The 21,832-nt window shown below is 43.7% G+C and overlaps 1 protein-coding gene across 1 annotated transcript; it reads left to right on the top strand.

Moving 5' to 3' along the window:
* Positions 1-6,109: 6,109 nt before the first annotated feature.
* Positions 6,110-10,079, top strand: LOC118111096 (serine/threonine-protein kinase pim-1). The gene is made up of 6 exons (XM_035159423.2): positions 6,110-6,521; positions 6,770-6,876; positions 7,001-7,051; positions 7,188-7,554; positions 8,124-8,300; positions 8,396-10,079. The coding sequence occupies exons 1-6, from the start codon at positions 6,440-6,442 to the stop codon at positions 8,599-8,601; spliced, it is 990 nt and encodes a 329-aa protein (XP_035015314.1). The 5' UTR covers positions 6,110-6,439; the 3' UTR covers positions 8,602-10,079.
* The last annotated feature ends 11,753 nt before the right edge of the window (positions 10,080-21,832 follow it).

Below are 21,832 nucleotides of genomic sequence, written 5' to 3'. Positions count from 1 at the left end.
GAAAGAAACAACAAAACAAAAATTCAATTGGTTTATCCCTGACCCATACCACATTCTTCTACCAAGTTTCGTGATAATCCATCCACTAGTTTTTGCATAATCATACAAAATAAAAAAAATAAAAAATAGACAGGAGTATAAACATTACTATTACACACCAACAATAAATAAATCCACAAGATTGCATAATGCAGTACTAATGACAACTGAACAAAACATGGTCAGTGTCACCTTCCCGTCAACAACATTATTGTTGAGAGGGATCGCAGGGAGAAACCAGGAAGTGTTATTTCCTGTGAGCTGAACCCCCATATGGACAAGTCTACAGCTGACGGCATTCCTATTATTGTAGCCACTGGCAAACTTCAAAACATCCTCCTCCTTTTACACACAGATCACTCCTCCTTAACAACCTCAACAATGGCCATAAATAAACCTTAAAGGGGCCCTTCAGTAGCCAAATCCCTAATTGAGACCAGTGGGGATAATTTCTTGGAAGAACAGTCTGAGTGGCGCTGGACAGGTATGCCAATAACCTCTGACCCCAAACCAGGCCTGTGCTGACATGAAAGTTGACCTTTGGTGACCTTTAGGCTACTCACAGGCCCTCTGTGGTGCTTTCCCACATAGGCCGGCTTTTGATGTCCTCTGGAGCCTTTTCCCATGGCCCCGCTGGTCAAGACCTCTCAGGAACTGAGTAGAGAAGGGGGTGGATGGCTACCTGAGGAGAGGTCAGGCCACACCGGAGGATACCCACCGCACAGCTACTCCCTCTTCCTTCAAGACACCGCTAAAAATAATCCATCCTCCTCACACCACTCACGAGCACACGTGCACACACATGCACACAAAAAAAACGCATGCCGACACCTTCCTTTTTTGGGCAGAGTTAGAAAGTCTTTGCAGCTAATTTGGTGGCACGACAGATAATGTTCCAGCGTTTGTGTTTATTTGTGTGTGTGTGTGTTTTTAAGCATGCAGCAGCGCGGGGGTACTCAGGTTAGCTACTTCCAGGTGTTCCCGGGGGGGACAGCTGCCAACCACAACTTTCTCCACAGACATTTTCATGCAGTGAGGTCATGGCTGAGAGGGTCGATGAGGTAATAACCAGTTGCAGACCTGTGGATGAGAGCAGGTTAAAAACATTGGTTTCTGTGCTGTCTCTGCATGTCTATCATCGATGAAATTCCTGAGGATCAAATGCAAAGAAACACCTGACAACCCTGATAACCCTGCAGGCATCACGTCTGGCAACCCAATCAGCCTAATTGACATGGGCAGGCTTTGTTTGTCTGAAAGGAGGGAGGCTGCTCCTCCTGCTGAGCTGTGGGGCAGTATTACGACCCTCCTAATTATGGGGTAGTCACTGTCAACGCGCACACAGCACCACGAGGCACCTGGCATCATTCCATTACTGCAGACCACACTGCCCATCACATATCCAGGATGACAGGCTGTCAGTGAAGAGCATACTAAAGACTCTTAAGGTGCTTTGAGTAATTCAACATCAGCGCATCAGAACATGATGGCTTAATGGTCTCTTTTATTAAGCCTGGGAGAAACAGCCTTTTCATGAGCATAAAAGCTTCATCATGACAAATGAAAACTATTTTCTCGATTTTCAATTAAAAATTCCAAGCATATTTTGTTCCATGTGTGAATTACACTAATGCATCTATTGTGTGAAGTCTCATTGCTGCTATTAGAAGGTGCAAAATGTAAATGGCTCATTTAAAGCCATCTACGAAGAGAGCAACATTAATCTGCATTGCCATCAATGCAGGTGACATTTTATTCCAGGCCATAGGCTCACACAGCTCCAAGCAATAATAACATGAAAACATCAATTATCCTTCAGTAGGGAATATTTACACGTCTATGGCACTGCGATTTTAAGTTGCTGCTGTGAATGACATAGATTATTTTAAGGCTATATGCATACTTCTACGTTTTCGTATGAAACGTACCAACTCTGCTACGAAGCAGTTTGGAAATGGGCCTGTTTTAGTTTGAAAACTCCAGGGCTGTGTTTTAGTCTGAACGGGCAGAAATGGAAATGTTTCCTGATTGGATCGTTCGGTCATGATGTACTGTAGTTCTTGCCAATTCGTCAGGATCCTATCACATGACCTCCTTCCAGAAGAAAAAAAACAACGTTAGCCTTGGCTGCCAGTGTAGAAAGCAACATGGATAATCAATTACAAGTGTTGGTGACCCTGTTGCCTTTGCTAACAGCTGTTGTGCAGTTAAACTCATGCATTTTACAATGACACTACTACTTGTAGGAGACGAGCTATCATTCGAGCAATTCCTGTTTACACCAGCACGTGGATGCTCAGTGTACGTGAGAGGTCAGGTTAGTATGGACGGGATTAAAACTGATTTGAAACCAAAACGCTTATGAGAACAGAGATTGTTTTCATTTCAAAATCCCCATTTTCAAGCAGTAAAATAGTAGCATGGTTGTAGCCAAAGAAAGGCATGTGTGCACTTACTTGAACCAGTGACTAACCATTTGATTCCCAAACACATGAGATACCAGATCTTATGATTATATATCCATGCATGACAGTTTGCCATGAGAATATCTCTGTCTCCCTGTGAACTACACACAGAGGCTATTCAAGCACATCGCCACTTCATTTCCTATCCATTAATCCATTGGCAGTATTGAGAGCCATCAACAGTCTATGCAAGCCCACGCTTGTCTCTTCCACCGCCATAATTATTTTTCCTGCCACCTACAGAGTGGCAGTAGGTGGGATCTGCAGACAGCTGGAGAGGTGATTGGCTGGCCGTCATGACTGATGGATGAACAAGTGTGCAGACAAGTGGCTGAGCCTTTTACAACATCCGGGAGGACTGAGCAGAGACAGAGAGGGAGACTGTAGCCTCTATCAAACGGAGATACTACTGCGTCAAACTCTTTGACTACCTGCTCTGCTGGCTTATTGCCAGAAAAACAAAAATACAAAGGTGTGACATATAAATGGGATTGAAGAAACAAACCGAGAGTTGAGCTCTGCAGGGAATCTACTGTACGAGGCCACACGGGGGAAAGTGAAATGTCTCCTGAGAGGAGAAGGGGTTAATATGTTACACGGAAAGTGTTATGACTTTCTGAAGAAGGGTGGAGGACAGGGTCAAGAGTGCAGGGTGAGGCAGATAACAGAGTTGTGACGCTGGAGTTTGTAAGATCTTTTGAAATAAAATGTCGCATGAAAAAGAAACTAATCATCAAGGTTCAGTTGAGCATTTGCTCTCAGTGGTTAGTGTGGTGAGTCCCAGTTTATTCCACAATCGACTTTATGTTCTTGAAATAAACATAAAGAGATCTTCAATTTTTAACCTGCATCTCACCCCATCAGCTGTTTACTCAATGGAGTATTTACAAACATAGTCTTTTATTGCTCAAAATACTCGCGAAAAGTGCTTCCATAAACAATGTAAGTCTGTAGTCATATCAAATTCAGGACAAATAATTCAGAAACTTAATTCCAGTGGCTTGTGTTGTCACATACGACATGGAAGAAAAAAATGAGGTGTTGTGAAACCTTCCTGTGGGCAGGGTTTATATTTATCTAGAAAGAGGAAGTAATTCATAAATGTATTTTGTAAACCAAATTTTTTGCCACCGTGCTTTCCCACCCAGACCCCCACCTCCCCGTGGCCTCGAATGTTTGCGTTTGCAGTGCAAAACTGAAACCTGAATGAAAAGACGCCTACAACTCGAACCAAAAGCTCACTGGGGCTGCCCGGTTTAGGGTGAATATGTCTGATGTTCACTGACATTAAAAGAAGAAATTTAAAAAAAACTGAATATCTGGCTGTACAGTAAGAACCTGTTGCCGTCTTCTCTGGGGAAAGACTTCCAGAGATTGGACGGAGCAGCTGGGCCCCAAAGTGGGGCGGTGCAACTAATAATGTGCCCTTCTGACGGATGGGGTTAGATGGCTGGTCATTTGAGCCCTGCTGATCATGCAGGCAGGATATGTGCGGCCCCAGAGAGATGCGCTCACCGGTGGCATTTCAGAGGCCTGCAGTCACTGTCACACACATTGCTTTGGACCTCTCCATTTTCACACACTTCTCCAATGCCCCTGACTGAGCATGATCACAGCACACACTCCTCTCTGGGCCTTCCAGGACACTGTAAAGACTAATTCTTACACTTCTATTACGCAACAGCAACAGAAAAAATGATGTTGTATCTAGGTTTCCATAATAGTGGCAATGAGAGCTGTAAGCTGAGCTCAAGTCCGAGAAACTTTTATGCCCAAAAAATAAGAAACTAGCAAAGCAAAGTGTTTACAGTGTGATAATCTGCTCAAATAATATATCTGTGACTGACACATGTGATGTGATTAATGGTTGGTTAAAAGGAGTCATGTGGTTCGGGGCCTGATTTGCATGTTGTCTTCAAACATGTCAGGAATTTGCCCGAGGCTGAACACTCCTCTGCTCTCACTCACATTCCACCCAGCCACAGTGACCCGAGATCAGGTTGAGGAAGACTTCCCTGACTTTTTTATCAACTGTTTTAAACAAATGTAATTACTCAGCCCCATGCAAAACAGCTTATAATACAACATGAGTATTAAATAAAGGGCATCTGCAGAAAGAAAGATAGAAAGATGGATAGATAGATAGATGCATATATATTGTGTGTGTGTGTTTGGGTGCGTGCGCGTGTGCGTGCATAGTGCAACATGATATCAGGATCTTTCAAAGAAGTAACATAACATTTAAAAAAAAAAAGGGAAATAAAGTACAATCACATAAATGTCTTTATGACCACCTTCCCCAGTTTATATGTGAAATATAGTCGAGTTGCGTTGTTTGTTGTTGTCGGTTTATAATCCATGAAAAGAGAGAGAGAGAGAGAGAGAGAGAGAGAGAGAGAGAGGGATTCAAACAATAACATGCGCGGGAAAAGAGGGCGGGCAGAGGAGGGGCGCAGGGAGGAGGGGGTGAATCTTTTTATCTCTAGTTTCCCACATCCTGTGAACGGCTGCGAACGCGGCCACCCAATTTGAAAGAATGAGTGGAATGCGCCCATTCTCCCCAGCGCTGCTTTGATGCTGCAGTCAGTAGAGAGGCATTGTCAAGCTGCTCAAACCCCCCAGCACAGCCCTGCTCGCTCTCTCTCCTCTGCAGCCACTGAACTCAGCCTCTGTGTTTAATGTGGAAATGATTAGGTAAGTGACCGAGGAGTTCCGCTGGTTAGAATAGCTGATGAACTGCTCTCAGGTTGGATGGGCCCCTAAAACATGTCTGTTCGTGCAAAATGTCTTTATTGGGCCCTGGAGATGATGATGATGATGATGATGATGATGGGTGCAGCCAGCAGACACAGAATGTTTGTGCTCTCACAGGCAGACATAACAACAACAGGAGAGATCTTTAACCCTCCCTTTATTGGTCCAATTTCATTTACAATATTAAAAACATGAATAAAAACATACGTATAGCCACGTGTACCACCATGAATATTAAGATAAGATTGTATCGATCACGAGGGAAAGTCTTGTCCCAGCTTGGTCAAAGTTTACACTATCCCAATATATAATAGAGTACAGAGGAAAATAATTAGTTTTATGTATTCAGTGTTAAGTCTAAAAAGATATGGTTGAAGATAAGAATATAAAGTGTGTTATAAGTGTGTTTTTTTCCTGAAGAAAAGAGTGAACAATTACACAGAGGCTTAACCTTCTACTTTCAGCACTCCTCGTGTTTATAGATAATAATGGTCTATTCATATCCTGTGTGCACTGAGTCAGTTTCCCGCGAAGGATGGAGACAGAGGGGGGAGACAGAGGGGGAGACAGAGGGGGGAGCACTTGACTTTGAATCTGCATTTCCCTTCAACATGAATCCACGATTATTGCTTTGGTCTCCCCTCTTTTTGGCGCGTTTTGGTTCCCGCCACGTCTGTGTCTGGCCCCGGGGCGGTGGGTTGTTATGAGGGCCGGCCCGTATCACATTTCGGCGACTGACGTGCGTTCCTGCCTTCCCATTGGCGCAGCGGGCGGAAATGGGCGCAGCAGCGGGCGTACGTCGGTGCGTAGCGCGCCGCCCTCTTACTACCGCCTTATAACGTCCTCCCCCCCGGCGCTGAGTTTCCATGAGCCGGTGTCTTACGGATGCGTCGGTCCGTGCTGCTCTGCGTCTGTTGATTTCTACTCAACTGTTTACAAAACCACTGCAGCAGCAGAGCAGCTGGGGTTTGACGCACACTCCTTCATCCAGGACGACGTTGTTTTTGTTTTCCTTGGCTTCGTTCTCCTGGATAACTAGCGGCTTTTTCTATTCCACATTTCCACCGCATTTTCGGTGCCTGCAACGTGGACTTTAAGCTCTACACAAGAAAGTCGTGTCGGATTAAAATTTCTCACCACAAGTAAAAGAGGAGAAGACTGTGGAGGACACCCTGGAAGGAATGTTGCTGTCCGCGCTCAGTGCCCTGGCCCAGGCCCACCTCACCACCGTCGACATGCCGGCGAAGATCCAGCTCCACCCAGGTTAGCCGCCCTCCTCCCTCTGCTCCTCGCGCTGTGTTGTCATGGAGGACGCGGCCGCTGCAGCGCGCCCGTCCCGGCTCCGTCCTAGCACGCAGCCGCATGCTCGTTTTCAAGGACGGAGCCTTTAATAACAACAATATTAGCCTTATTATTATCTCCCGACATTCCTCAGCACCGCTGTTTACCGAGGAACAACTTGAAGTGAGTCCCCGCGTGTTAACCGCTTGTATTTTTTTTTGTGTTTACAGTAAAGGAGAGGGAGCCCTTCGAGAAGCTGTACCAGGTTGGACCGGTGCTGGGCAGCGGCGGCTTCGGCACCGTCTACTCCGGTACGAGGGTAGCCGACGGAACTCCGGTTAGTAGGACTCGTGTGTTTACACAATACACAACATTTTACATGTTTTTTTGAAAAGCTTGTTTACATGTGTGTTTCTTGTGTGTACATGTGATTTGACGCCATCTCTTCTTCGCTTTTCCAGGTCGCTGTCAAAGTTGTAGACAAGGACGGAGTGTCCGAGTGGGGAGAGCTGGTAAGAAACGATTTATCCATACAAGCGTTATATTATTGTAATCAGCACCATGTTATGTTTAATAATAAATAAACAGCCACAGTTAAGAGTATTGCGTTGAAGTGTTTGGTCTCTAATCTTGGTCTCTCTGCCACAGCCCAATGGCTCCCGGGTGCCCATGGAGATCGTGCTGCTGAAGAAGGTCGGCACCGGCTCCCGCGGCGTCATCAAGATGCTGGACTGGTTCGAGCGGCCGCGCAGCTTCGTCATCGTGATGGAGCGGCCCGAGAACGTCAAGGACCTGTTCGACTTCATCACGGAGAAGGGCGCCCTGCCCGAGGAGCTGGCCCGCAGCTTCTTCCGCCAGGTGCTGGAGGCCGTGCGCCACTGCCACAACTGCGGCGTCGTGCACCGGGACATCAAGGACGAGAACATCCTCATCGACCTCCGCACCGGCGAGATGAAGCTCATCGACTTCGGCTCCGGGGCCCTGCTGAAGGACACCATCTATACCGGCTTCGATGGTGAGTCCTCGCTGCTGAAAACATCGTGTATTAGACGGATCAGCGTGCTTCTGTGGATGTTAACATAGCCCCAGTGAGCATCCTCCGTGTTATTAATATGTGCCCTTTACATTACCTCCCTACACACACACACACACACACACTGAGAGCAGCTTAGTAATACAGCCCGAGCAGCATTGCCTTCGCTCGAACGCCCCCCACTGGAGGGAAGTGGTATTTTTACAACTCAAAGTTTGTAAACAAAGTCACATGTCCGCTCCCCCCTCCCACACACACACTCTCTCTCTCTCTATCTCTCACACACACACACAGCCTGTCACGCTCCGTGGCACCTGAGTCCAGATAATAGCCTGAGAAACATGGCCCAGCTGATAAAGCTGCATATGCTGTTACTCCTTCAACGCCCTTCTGCAATGCTTTCCTTTTCTATTTGACTGTACAACTCAAATGTTATTAATGGTAATTACTTGGAGGAAATTGCTGGTTTGAGTTTTAACTTGTGCACATTCATTAAATAAGATTACAGTTTTATTAAAAGATGTTTCTCTTTATTTCCTCCTGTATGATAGGTACCAGAGTGTACAGTCCACCAGAGTGGATCAAATTCCACCGCTATCATGGGCGCTCTGCCACAGTGTGGTCCCTGGGAGTCCTGCTGTATGATATGGTGTGTGGGGACGTCCCATTCGAACACGATGAAGAGATCACCAGAGGGCAGGTCCTCTTCCGGAGGACAATCTCCACAGGTACGTTCACACCTGGGTTTTTAGCTCAGAGATGGGAAATATTTCATATTCAGTACATTGCTCGAGACTTATTGTTTGTCCCCCTCCCCCTACAGAGTGCGAGCAGCTGATCAAGTGGTGTCTGTCTCTTCGGCCGGCGGACCGTCCAGCCCTAGAGGACATCTTCAACCACTCGTGGATGCAGGGCACATCCTCGTCTGTAGTTCCATCCACAGTGCAGACAGAGAAAACAAGCCCAGTTCACCCTGGGCTGAACTGGACTGCACTCACACAAGAGACCATTACAAAGATACTTGTGTAATAGACTTGAAGCTGAGCGCACAGACCGGCTGTCCCAGCCCAGACGAGGGCAAGGTGTAAAGGACGACACCCAGAGCGCGCCGAGGTCACGACAGAACCATCACCCACTTGGTTTGAACCTGACCGGCCAGAAGCTCTCCGCCCATGTCAGTGTCAGAACATCATCCTGGCTGAACTCTGACCCAGGCAGCGGGTGTTCATCCGCCTGTAGGAGGACATGGCTCTGTATGCACAACACATGCACCGAGCAAGTACAGTGCATTCGCTCTCCATCCTGCTGATTGGCAGGTGGACAGTCTGAGTCATGTAGCTTCTCGCCACTCTGTACTCTGCTCTCTCCCTTCTCCGGCCACAGTCAGAGTGGGAAGAGCAGAGGCATTAGCGAAGAGGAGTGTGATTCTAAAAAAAACAAGTGCCTTCTGTGAGATTGTAGGGGGGACCCTGAAAATACTTGAATATGTGAATGCAAAAAGGTTCTACTTCTCTACAACCTTTGAGCTCCTAACTCTGTACAAGGCTTTCTTTCTTTTCTTGCAGTTTTTTCCTCTCGTGGGCCTAGAACAGTAAAGCCTACGCCATTCATAACCACTACTATCACCACTTTTACTACTCCAATGTTTGCAACTAGAGAACCTCATAGCTCTGGGAGCAACCTGTGCAAACAAGTCGTTAAAAAAAAAAAAAGAAACACTGGACTTACCTCACGCTCTTTACTACAGCACCCAACTCTACTCTACAACCTCTACTTCCTCTCCTTCACGTGTCGTACTGTATACACACACAAGGTTTAGGCTACTGCTCCATTCACATCCACCCAAATGCACAACACAATGCAAACTTTAAACCACACAGAAACACATCAGCCTCCGCTCGTCACTGCTCTTCTCTACACAGTGCCTCACATAGGTCTTAAAATTTGGTGGGGACAAGAAATGTAAATAATAATAACAATATTTATTATTATTGCTGTGACTTCTCTCTCACACCCGACGAGCTTTTGGTCACAGAATTTATTTATTTATTTATGAGAGAATTCTGACTGTACGTATATATATTTCATTCCACAGTCACTGAAGGGCACACAGATTATTTAAAAAAAGACAAACACAAACGAGATGAATTTTTTTTTACCATATTTATGGCTTGAAATTTTAAAAGAGCAGGTGTGTGTGTTTGTGTAGGTAATGTAAATAACGTGTTATTAGTCCTGAAAGCACTTCCATCTTAATGTATGTAAACAATGAACATCTACTGATGGTAACTGGTTTTGTTACGCTGTTGTCTGCTGCGGGAGCGAGTGAACTATGAATGTTTGTGTGTATGAATGTGTGAATCAGAGATGTGAGAATGAGAAAACTGGTTGCATGATTGCAGCTTGGATTGTTGTGTTTTTTTCTTTTTCATCCATTCAAATTAGAATTGTAAATTATGTTAGAAACTATTTTTATACGATTTCAATAAATATTTTTTTAAATATGACACATTTGACTCCTTTTTACTTGCTTGTTATAATGATGTGTAGATAAACAAGGTCATACAAGTTCGCAGCAGGTTTCCTGTTTGACACTGAAGTAAACAGTGGATTCGAAGAACAGATGAAGTGATAAGGAAATATGACAAAAGGGGAAGTATTGTATATATAGATGAGGAAATAAGCCCACAAATATTCAAAGAAGGGACCTTTTACTAGAAACATATATATATATATAAATATACGAGTTAAATTTATGTTCAGTGGCTGATTTAAAGCATGAACTCAGTGAGTCAGCTTAATCTGCAAAACACACAATACAAATACACAGGACCAGAAGGACAGAGAACTCAAATTGGCTCGGTTAAACCACTGACAGGGATTTGGAAATGGGAATATATCAAAGGATTGTAGAATTGGCAAAATGTATGTTGTGTTTTTGCAAGTAAGTATTTCCATTTGATGCTACTTTCTGATTCTAATCCACATTTCAAAATCCTTCACACAGGGTTCCTCTGACAGGCTGACAGAGATTAGTGATAGTGAGCCACAGGCAGCAGCCTATCATGGATCTGTTCTCCTGGATAGATAAGAGTTGTAGGTTTAATCAGCTGTGATACTCCTGTGGGACTCCTGGCCTCACTGCTAATCTTCCTCGAGACAGCGCTGCTGCTGACCTCCAACAGCGAAACGAACAACAGCCACAACAGTGAAATACGTAGATGGAGGGTGGAAACGCTGTTGCCCCTTTAAGTCCCATTAAGTGCCTGACTGAAATAGATGCAGTTGTAAGCTAAAATGCTGCCATTGTACCGTCTCCTCAGCTCTATGGAGCCTTTTAGCATCTTTCGGCTCATTGCTTTGGTTTTCCGGCCCACAGCACTACTGTGTCAGTCAGTGCCACTCAGTGTCGCTTCCAGCTGCAGCAGGCAGCTTTTTTCAGTTAAAAAGCTCTGAAAACACATAACACTATAGACCCAGCACCCAACAGCAGACAGCCAAGTGAGGAGAGATGCGTAAATACAGACGTAGGGGTCCATTTTCAGGTTCATCATCATAAGTATGATTGGCTGGAAAGACCTCACGTGAGAATAGCTATTCTCATATACACAGACGGGATCCAAGTTGTCAGAGACATGACTCAAAATGAAAGCTAATGTTGCTCTGTATCTGCTTGATATATTAGTCTACTGTTTGCTAGCATGTATGCCACATCACATTTATATGTGGCAGTATGCCGTTGTTATTTCCACAGCTTGATTCAACTTGTTCTTCTCATGCTGCACCATCATCATGTCAATAACATTTGGTTCATCCTCAATAATCTTATGTGACGTGGTTACCATGTTAAGCATTTCTTTATATAACTATGTTAGCGTTTACATTTTGAGTGTGTCAGTATTTGCATTTAGCTCAAAGCATTGCCTCACAGAGCTGTTCACATGGCTGTAGACCTGTAGTCGTGTTGGAACACGATTGGCCAGAAACTGTGATCACAAGTGCTCCCTCGAGACTCATGTGGAGACGCATTCGAATGCCAGTTGTGAACTGATGCCCTTGGAGCTGTGAACTTGTGATCAGATCAACCAAGTTAGTAATGAGTAAAAGGTCATCTGTTGCCACTAATTTCAAGTAATCTCTACTTTTTGTGCACTTGAAATGAGAAAGAACCCAGCCTACACCGTTTAGCTCTTCCCCAGTAAGCCTGACAGTCATCAAAAGAAATCAGCTCTAAAGATAGAATATAATTTACCATGAATTCAAAATGTAGCGTCAGTCCTGAGTAATCATTTGCTGTTTCCTCTGCAGGTCTTCAGACACAATCTGATTTCCCTGAAGAGATCCGTGTACTGGAGACCACAGATATTTTCTGCGAATGACACCGTCATACATTTCCCCCTTCATTCTGAGAACCGCCCGCCACATCTAACTCTGCATGGATAGCTTGTGTTGTTACGCACGTCCTAAAATGCAGCCAACATGTTTGGCTGCTCTCAAAGTGTTTTTAATTTGAAAACAGGTCAGTTGGAGCTTTTATTAAGTCAAAGACACAAAATGGTTTGACATGTCTTAAATGAGCAAAAGCTAAGGAGAGAACCTATTTTTGTCTTACCTGCAATGATAGTTGCCACTAATAAGAAATTAAAGAAATATAGTTTGTCATTTAAAAACAAAATACTGGTGTTAGCTCTCTTGACTAGAGTTAGATGAAAATACTGTTACCACTTTAGTCTGTATGGTAAATATAAGGCTAACACAGGAGGCAACTAGTTTAATAGCTTAGCAAAGACGCAACAGCTCGCCTGGCTCGGTTTAAAGAAAGCAAAATCTGCCTCGTTCAACCTCTAAAGTTGACTAATGAAGACTTCTTTCCACTTGCGATTATGCACATTTTAGTTTGTGTATCCAAAACCTGAAATACCAGATACTGAAAGAAATGCAAAGCGAGACAAAGAACATATATGACAATGCACATGAAGCACTTGTCATTCAAGAGAAACAAGAATTACCGCACTGTGGTTGTATGCCTCCGCCAACCGGTGCAGTTTCTGTGTATATATTTATACATACTTTTTTTCCAGATTCATATAAAGGTCACTTTAACCTCTGACAACTGAAAAAGATAATCACTTTACCTTGAGCCCAAGTTCATCTCAGACCATGGGGCTACATTTGTAAAGTAACTGAGGGTGGAAATTCCTCACAGCATTCTGAGATATCATGTTTAGCAGGTGTGAATGGGTCCTAGATGTAATGATGGATGGAGTAATCAGCAGTTATACGTCTTCAAAGATCATATATCAAGCTGAGATGCATATGGTAAATAATGGTAGAGGGTGAATATCTCAATCGAGGACAATGTCTAAGTTAAACATAGTAAAATAAAAACATAATCACAATTTTTTCATCATTTGAATCATTTCCATATAAGTCATGTCTTTGCAACCTCTTCTGCGGTGGTTTAGTGGCACCTGACTGGAAAATTAGCTTTCTGTTGCTTTATGAGCCAAAGTGGGAACACAGGAGTAGATCCTCCACAGGATTCACTGCAAGCAAGTGGGTGATGATGTCGTTTCAAACATTGCGAGCGACACAAAAATGAAAGAAAAAAAAATCTCAGGATGAAAAAGCAGTGCCACACATGTAGAGGACACCGACGAAGATGTCAAGAGAGGTAAGGGCCTGAGCTGGTGTCAATTTGCTGGAAACAAAAACTCATGATCTCTGCAGCCAAATTGTGCGTGACATCCTGCCTCTGCCTGCTGCACCACCCCTCACCTGAACGCTCCAGAGATGTATGTGTTGTTGTGAACGCTTCCTGCTCTGTTGTTGATGTGCAAAAGTCAAACTCTGGAGAATTTCCTGACCCAATTTTGCGGACATCCTCCGGAGTTCATGTCTGAAAATGGCTTATGAACGTGAATAAGCCCCTTTCACAATACATCAGCCTATTCCTCTGAGTATCTACTGGACCCAGCTGTATGCAGACTCCGTTGTATTGTTCGTATGGCCATTGTTTGCTGACCACAATTTCCCCTGCACACACGGAAGGGCTAATCATGCAAACTGTCTTCAGAGTCAGATACAGAGTTGAGTATTTGCATGGATTGTTGGTGAGTCACCCCTCTTTCTCGTCCGAGTTCATTTGACTGCCTTAGTTCAACACTGAGTCATCATGAAAATAGGACGCAGTCTGAAATAGCTACCACAGCCATTTAACAACAGTGTCTATGTTTAGCTTTTAGAAGAAAAGACACATTGATAGCTCATTTGAGTCTCCTTGGAGAGGCCTTATGAGTGATAACGGGTGTCATTTGTTGTGTTCACAGCACACAGGACTGTGACGCAATATGGCCTCGTCTCTGCCTTACTCATTCTCAGCAGGCGTTACTGGCTAGAGACTTCTCACCAACAAGAGCTGATTGGCTCATCTTCGTCTTGTTCCCGCAAGTCTTGTGCTACACCTTCTTCTTATGAGAAAGACAGAAAGCCCAGCTGTTGCATAATCACCCTCCTCCGTGTTCTAACTGTAACAGGGTTAGACGCAGAGATGAAGCTGCTGGGTAATGTTGTCAGGAACTCCCCCCCCCACAACTGCCGCCCCTGTCTCTCTCTCCGTCACTGTCGCCATCTGCACGTTTGTTCATCTGCCTGCTGGATAAATACACTTCAATCAGGAGAGACTTGATTCACGATTTAACAATGTTTATTTGACAAGTGCACACAGTAATGTGAATGTTTTAGTCTTTGGCATTTTAGACCCCTGTGTGATGTCATCAGGTTTAGAAAGGGGCTGAAGCAGAGCACAGAACAGGAATAACCCCCGGGTCTAGACACTGGTGGTGGTTCAATTAGTCATGTGACATCCTCTGCCCTTAACCCTAAACAAGAGTAAGGAAAAACTACAAAAAAACTGTCAACAGGGGGAAAACGTAGAAACCTCAGGAAGAGCCACATGCGAGGGATCCCTCTCCCAGGACGGACAGAATTGCAATAGATGCCGCGTATAATAGGTATATTAATAATAGGTCTTGTTGAATTTAGTCCGCGATCAGCCGCCACCATGATCAGATACCGCCATAATTCACAATCCATCGTCGTGATCCATGATCGGCTACCAGCTTCATTACAGGAACAGGCACACACATTCTTACGCAAACACACTTAGCTAACAGATGAATGGGAAATCACATGTGTTCTAGTGCAGAGTGTGAAATATAATATTGAGAAATGTGCCATGAAGTAATGAAATCTCTAATGTTATTCTATGTGTAATAGATTAAACCAGAGGTGGGGCAGCAATAACTGAAGCAGATTAACACCACAGTTACAAAACAACAGATTTATTTTCACCTTAAAAGTCATGATAAATGTTTTCAGTTTTTAACTTTTTTTTACTAATTGAGCTTCTTATTGACCTACAACTTGATAAATATTTGCTAGTTCTAGTATCTGTAAAGCCACATATATTAAATAAAGACATATGATAGGGACACAGAATATGTATAAAGTCTATCGTTTTGACAGAGAGAGATTTTTTTTTATACATTTTGATGATCAATCTGTAAGAAGCTGACAAAAGTTCACTACCCTCCCACCCCCTTTTTTAAATAAATCATTAAAGGGCCTGTATGTAGGATTTGGTCGCCTCTAGTGGTGAGGTTTCAGATAGCAACAACTGGCGACCCCTTGCCTCACCTAAGTGTGTTGGAGAATCTAAGGTGGCTCTCAGGTAATACAAAACGTGAAAGTCCCTTTCTAGAGTTTGGTTTGTCTGTTCTGGGCTACTGCAGAAACATGGCAGTGCAACATGGCGGATTCCAGGGAAGTGGACCCACGATAAAGGGCTCATTCTAAGGTAACACAGCAAATCTGATTACACTGATTAAAACATACTTCTGAATGATAAATTGAATCTATCCTGAGAGATCCTCCTAAATCCTACACACTACACCTTTAAGAATGATAAGGGGAAGCAACTGAATTAAAATGATTCTAATTATAATATCTGGAAATTTTCATTGAAATATAAGTATGTGCAATAGCATCTGCAGAGACGTATTTATTTTCCTGCAGCTCAACTCTCCCCCAACTCAACAATGGGATCGTTCATTAAATCCTTCCTGCCTGCCTGGTAAATATCCATATCTTTCATTCTCCATGCCTCCTGTATATAATTAAGTCTAGAAGACATTATACAGAAGTTTCTAGCTGCCTCTTAATGGAACAACACAGTTTTCTAGGTGTCACTGGGGGGATTTCAGGCTCTGAGTCATATTTTTGTGTGGTTTCTAAAAAAATTATTTCCCACAGATCAAGAACTCACTGTTTCCATCTCTTCTCAGTAGAATGAGTCACACAGTGGCAGAAGGTATAACTATGGCCACCAGCTGCTGATCATTTATTAATAATATCTTTGCCTCATTCAATCAGCTTGTGCTTAATTTAGTCTCATTGCCTACAAATTAGGAGTAATGTGAAGCTGGGAAGCTTCCATTTTTTAAATATACATTATGAACCTCCTTACTAGTTTAGTTTTTGCGTGTTGTCAGAGTCAGAACCTTTTAAGAAAAAACTCTACAAACCTGAGTGGCTACTTTACCCGACCTACAATAGGTGGCTCTAATTATCTTAAAGCGGGGCGGGGAAATATCTTGGGCTCTTGAAAAATAGTAAAGCTGTGTTTAAATTAAAATTACCAAGAACTTTTTGTCCCAGAAACTTCTTTCAAGGAACTTCAAGGTCAAAGAAGACAGATGTTTGCCTGCATTTCCACAGCGGTCCAAACACCAGGAGAGATGTGGCGAAGTAGCCTGCTAACATATGAACACCCGCCGGCTACAACAAGCCGTTCCACTCCAGTCCACCACGTGGCACTAATGCAAAAGATTATACAACGGTGATAAAGCTTCATAAATTGAGCAACACTACAACAAAAGTAAACATGGAAGGGATTATAATGGTGCTGCTGTTGATCAAGACTTACTGTCTTGCAAAAAGCCTTGAGTGAAAGGTGGAAACGAGACGACACCAGTAACAAAGCATATTCAAAACACCCAAAATACTTGACTTAAAGTAAGGACACAGATTTGACCAGTTATTGCGGCCAGGCTGACATAAGATGCTGGAGAACTCGACCAATCAGGCATCTTTAGAACAGCAAGCCCCTATCCAAAGTGTTATGTACTTTCCTTAAATACTACGCCCTCCCCCGAGCAATTACTTGTTGGGGGACAAAATTATTCCCCAGAACATCCAAACTTCTACTTTGTCCACACGCGATTTGGCTCTGTATCAGTTTTAATCCCTGTCCATACTAACATCTGAAAAAAACACATATCATGTGACCACCGGTACAGTGGGCACATTAACATGATACGGTGCACACATAAGCTGTTGTATGATTGATACAATCATACATTGCCCATGTTGTGGTAGTCGAGGCTAATGATGGTTGTTTTCTTCTGGAAGGGGGTCATGTGACAGGAGCCTGATGAATCAGCGAAGGCTATGTTGTGATTGAAAAGACCCAATCAGCAAGCGGTTGTGTTGATGTCATCGTTTCCAAATATCTGCCTGTTCTACTGAAACAAAGCCAGAAGCGTTCACAAACATTTAGCGGCTCCAACTTCACTCCACTTATCTAAAGCTAACGTATCCAATCAAGTGGAACTTCTTCAAAGTTACAATCTCTAATAATCTGACAAGGTTCAGGTTATTGGCCTGAGTAGGCGACTTAAACACGCGTACAACCGCATTGTGCAAGTGCTCCTGCTGCAAACTTTCCCCCTCCTATTTACTCCATTGCACATCTTCAGGAAGTGGGACAAGCCAATAAGAGGCCCCTCTCTTCATAGGAGATTCAAACACTCGTCAAATATGTCCGAACTTAATTCTATGTTTTTGTAGTTAATAATTTATAACTTCCAAGGTCTGCGTTTACAAATGAGCTCTTAAGTTATCCTAACAATCTATCGTGCTGCAGCTACAGCAGGGAGCAATAAAGTGTTCTCAGAGCACCAATGATGATAATTGTATTTTCTGTGAGGATTCTATCTGCAGGTTTGCAACAGCCAAGTGTGTAATTAATGAAAGCAGAAGCACAGCATTTGTTCATCAAGAGACGTTCCCATGGCGCTGTTATTTTTCACCTCATTAAATTAAAATGTTTTCCTCTGACTTATGCAGAAGCACTTTCCATTGAGTTTCATCTGCATGAGAAGATCAGTCTTTCTCGACTTGTAGTCACATGAAGACAGTTATGCTGTTGACTTTGTTTTCACATTTTTGTGAATGACTCAGACTTTCATAATGAGAGAGGGAGGGAGAGAGAGAGGGCAGACAGCTTTAGGCCTCACCTCTGCAATCTCTCAACAGCTCTGCTGGATCCCACGGGTTGTGGCCATCCCTGACCGTGTTGCACCTCCATGATTAACAAGCCTGGACACGGAGGGAGTGAGGAGGTCTATGGCTGGATGTGCAGGTTTAGGTTTAGAGCAGGTTTATGCAAACATGCAGGTATGACCTTATTGTGCAAGTGCTACTGTTGAAACCTTTTTTCCCACAGTTTGTCAGTTGAAGTTCTTCCGAAGAGAGATTTGTGTGACATGTTTATCATTTTGACATTTCTGAGGAAAACCATAAAAAAAAAAAATGACAGTTACTAGGCAGCTTTGTAGTTTTTCAGTACTTAAATTATTCATACTCCAGATAAGACAACCCCGTTTTTTCCAGTTAATTATTAACTATATAGGATGTGTCTATTTTAATTACAACTACGATCCTACTTTTGTTTTAGCTATAATTTCGATTGGTCAAGATAACATCATGCTTACTAAACTAAATGTTAAGGTCTGGGCACATGTTGTTATCGACAAAAGGATGACTGAGGGTAACTGAGTCAGGTTATAGCTTTGTTGGTTCATTATACGAGCAACATCTGTCACATCACACATAGAGGGAGTTCACCATTGGGGCTAGGGAATGGTTCATTTGGATCAGGGCCAGGTGGACAAATCAGAATTCATGCAAATCGAGATGAGCTAAACTTCCCTCCCAGAAGAATGCAACAGATAGACGTTCAAACCGTGGAAGGTATTAGGAGGTCTGAGCTGACACTGGCCAGTGGGAGCTTCTCACTGAACACACACTTGAACAGCCTCTTCTCTCTTTGTTTGTCTGAGGTAAAACATGTCCAGTTGAGTATTTTTCCCAGGCCAGGCTGGGAACTGTGGGAGTCCAGGAACTCAGTGTGGTAGCTCAGTGGCTCAGTGTTTGTCTCCAGGATGCCTGTTGGGTTTCCAGGGTAGTGGGAGTAACTTGTCTGAGCCAGGGGTGACCCTGACTTTCTCTTTGGCTAATTCCCTGAGCAGTTGATAGGCTGTGGGAGGGGGAGGCAGCGGATCCTTGAATCCAAAAGGTTATGGGAAGGAGAGGTTCCGGAAGCTCTGAAGCATGAATTGGGACAAAATCACCAAAAAAGGTTCAATGCTCTGCATTCATGATGGTATCTGTTCAAGTTAATGTCATGACCTACATCATGTCATTCTCTTTTCTCTGTAAACGGACAATTACTGCACAGTCTTAAAGGAACAGTTCAACATTTTAGGAAATACTCTCATTAGGCTAGGGTTAGGGGTTTAGCCCAATTCATGCTTCTGCGTTGAAGCTACAGTGTAGGTTCACACGCAGCCTAGACACAGCACCGAGCATTCATAGTTGTGCGACGGGTGTGTGTGTGTGTTAGTCGCGCTGCATTACACCGCTGAAACACAACTGGCGGTAGAGTTTCAGTGCTGGTGTTGAGTGTCTTCCGGTTTCTGGTCCACTTATTTACAAATTCTCTGGCGTCTCTGTTACTTCAGAACAATGGCGAGTGTTACTAAGAAAGACCTCATCTGTGTTCGTTCCTTCAACTGAATTAAAAAGTCATGGGTCCCTTCAGGGTACGGCTTACGGCTCTGCATAGGGTACATGTCTACGCGTGGTCTACGGCGTATCTTTGACGCAGACTTCAGTCCAGAGTTGTTTAACATAGCTTAGCATAAAGAGAGAAAGCAAGGGGAGAAGCTAGAACAGCTCTGTCAAAAAGTCAAAAAATATGTTCGCTGTTAACAAGCTGTTTTTATTACCAAAGCCGTTTTCAGACATGAACTCCGGAGGATGGCCACAAAATTGGGGCCGGACTTTCTCTGGAGTTTGCTTTTCACATGTGAACTACGACAGCAAGATATTCTCCAATCAGACTCGTGCACAACAACACAGATATCTCTGGAGCGTTTAGGTGAGGGGTGAAGCAGAAGGCAGAAAAGTATTAATGTAAAGCATTAATTCTGCTGCAGAGATGATGTGGTTTTGTTGACAGTACATCAACACTGGTGTCAGCCCTTATCACCAAAAGCTCTATTGACATCTTCCTCTGTGTTTTCTACAGTCTAATGCTGTGATTTCACATGGGCTCACTCAGGCATTATCCACTTATACTATACTAACCATTATACTAATGGGCTGGCAAGAGAAACTGTGCAGAAGGTCCGGAGGCTCTCACTCGGAAACTTGCATTCTCACTTATAGCCTCTCCGGAGAATTTCCTGATATTATCCGGAGTCCAGTGAATGTCTTAAAACGGCCCAAGAAGCATATCAGATATCAAGTAGAGATACCAGGAGGTCACTGCACCTGGCGGCTGTTTGCCAAGAAAATATCACAAATGAACCTGCTTAAATCATGTTGTTTTGTTAACACAACGAAGAGTAATGGCAAAATACAGTATCTGCTCAGTGTTTAGTTTCTCATTTAGAGAAGAATCTCCCTGTGAACTTAATGGACATCCACTAGAGTTATCTGTCCGTGGGAAGTAAACGTTTCTGTTGTCTTCCTGACAGGTTAGACCTGAGCTTGAGGGAGTGGCATTTAGCTGAAGGGTTTTTCAATCAAGCTGGCAGTCAGGTCGACCGGATTCAAAGCTCCAATCCAGTTGGGACTCTCTGGGTGTGGGTAGTGAATGAGTTTCAATTAAACCAGTTATTATATTAATGACCCTGTAAACAGGAAACAGGAAGTCCACATAGTGTTTTATATAGTTGCCTCTCCATTTTGTGTTTTGAGTTGTTTTTTTTCCACAAGAATAGAGCAAAGATAGATCTACATGGCCGTTTATAAGTTAGCTGTCATCAGAGGGGATTAGGAAGAGAATCATGGGTTTGCACTAACATTTAGCGAGTCCTCCCTCCCAGAACGCCCCCCTTAAACTCACATCTCCCTGTGAGAACCTGTACGAGGTTTCCAGGAGATGCCGGTAGGGGAGTGCCACATTCCTATTCGCTGACTGACTCACCACATTACACAGTGAGCCGGCTGCTGCCACGTCCTTTGAGGGAAAAGGTCAGGCTGCTCTTCCTCTCTGTCAGTGACGGAGAAAACAGACACAGCAACACCAGACGTAGAACTAAAATTATAACCACAGACACACACAAACATGTATGAACCACACTGTGTTTGCATATTCTTGCAGTGTGTGTGTGTGTGTGTGTGTGTGTGTGTGTGTGTGTGTGTGTGTGTGTGTGTGTGTGTGTGTGTGTGTTTGTGTTTTTGCACTCACACATTCCTTCGTCTGGAACATAATCTACAAACTTTGAAAACATTGAAAAAAGGGGGCAGCGTTTATCTTTGGCTCCAGCTGCGATAATTCCCTTTCTGAAAAATCCTTCAGTTCACCACACAAGAGAGAGCTGTGACATTTCCTTTCACAATGACAGGCAGGTTTGACAAAAGACAGTGTGGAGGCTGAGTGGACACTCACAAACTGACCACAGTGTCAGTATGATGAGAAATGTAATTACCCAGCCTCAAATGTAATTAAATATTTCCACCTTTGCCTTCCTTCTTATCCAGCTCGTCTTGTCTGTCCTAACAAATATTTGTCATAACCTCCCCACCCACGTGCATTCCCACCAGGCCCTGCCTCCCACACTCGCTGGCTTCCCGTAAAGATGCTGCCTCACTCACTTCCTCATTCCTGAAAAACCAATAAAGAACAGTGATGTGGCAACGCTCATGCTTCTGCTTGCTGGTACAGGCTGCAGGGCTTTGATCCTCGGAGAGTGTTCCTCTGGAAGTGAGACGTTGGTTCACATAATTCTTATGTTATTGTAGATGTAGGTAAGGTATTTGTTTCTTTATTGAGTTATGACAAAGAGTGATGCATGCAAGTGATATAGGTGCAGTAAACAGGTTTGTGGACTGTCTGTTGTAACGCCTA

The sequence above is a fragment of the Hippoglossus stenolepis genome, chromosome 6 (genome assembly GCF_022539355.2).
Source record: "Hippoglossus stenolepis isolate QCI-W04-F060 chromosome 6, HSTE1.2, whole genome shotgun sequence".
In the NCBI taxonomy this organism is placed as follows: domain Eukaryota; kingdom Metazoa; phylum Chordata; class Actinopteri; order Pleuronectiformes; family Pleuronectidae; genus Hippoglossus; species Hippoglossus stenolepis.
This window is presented reverse-complemented; position numbering and strand designations above follow the sequence as displayed.

Coding starts and splice junctions, on each gene's coding strand:
- LOC118111096 (XM_035159423.2), top strand. CDS start 6,440: ATGTTGCTGTCCGCGCTCAGTGCCCTGGCCCAGGCCCACCTCACCACC. Junction 6,877..7,000: donor GGGTAGCCGACGGAACTCCG/GTTAGTAGGACT, acceptor TCGCTTTTCCAG/GTCGCTGTCAAAGTTGTAGA. Junction 7,052..7,187: donor TGTCCGAGTGGGGAGAGCTG/GTAAGAAACGAT, acceptor TCTCTGCCACAG/CCCAATGGCTCCCGGGTGCC.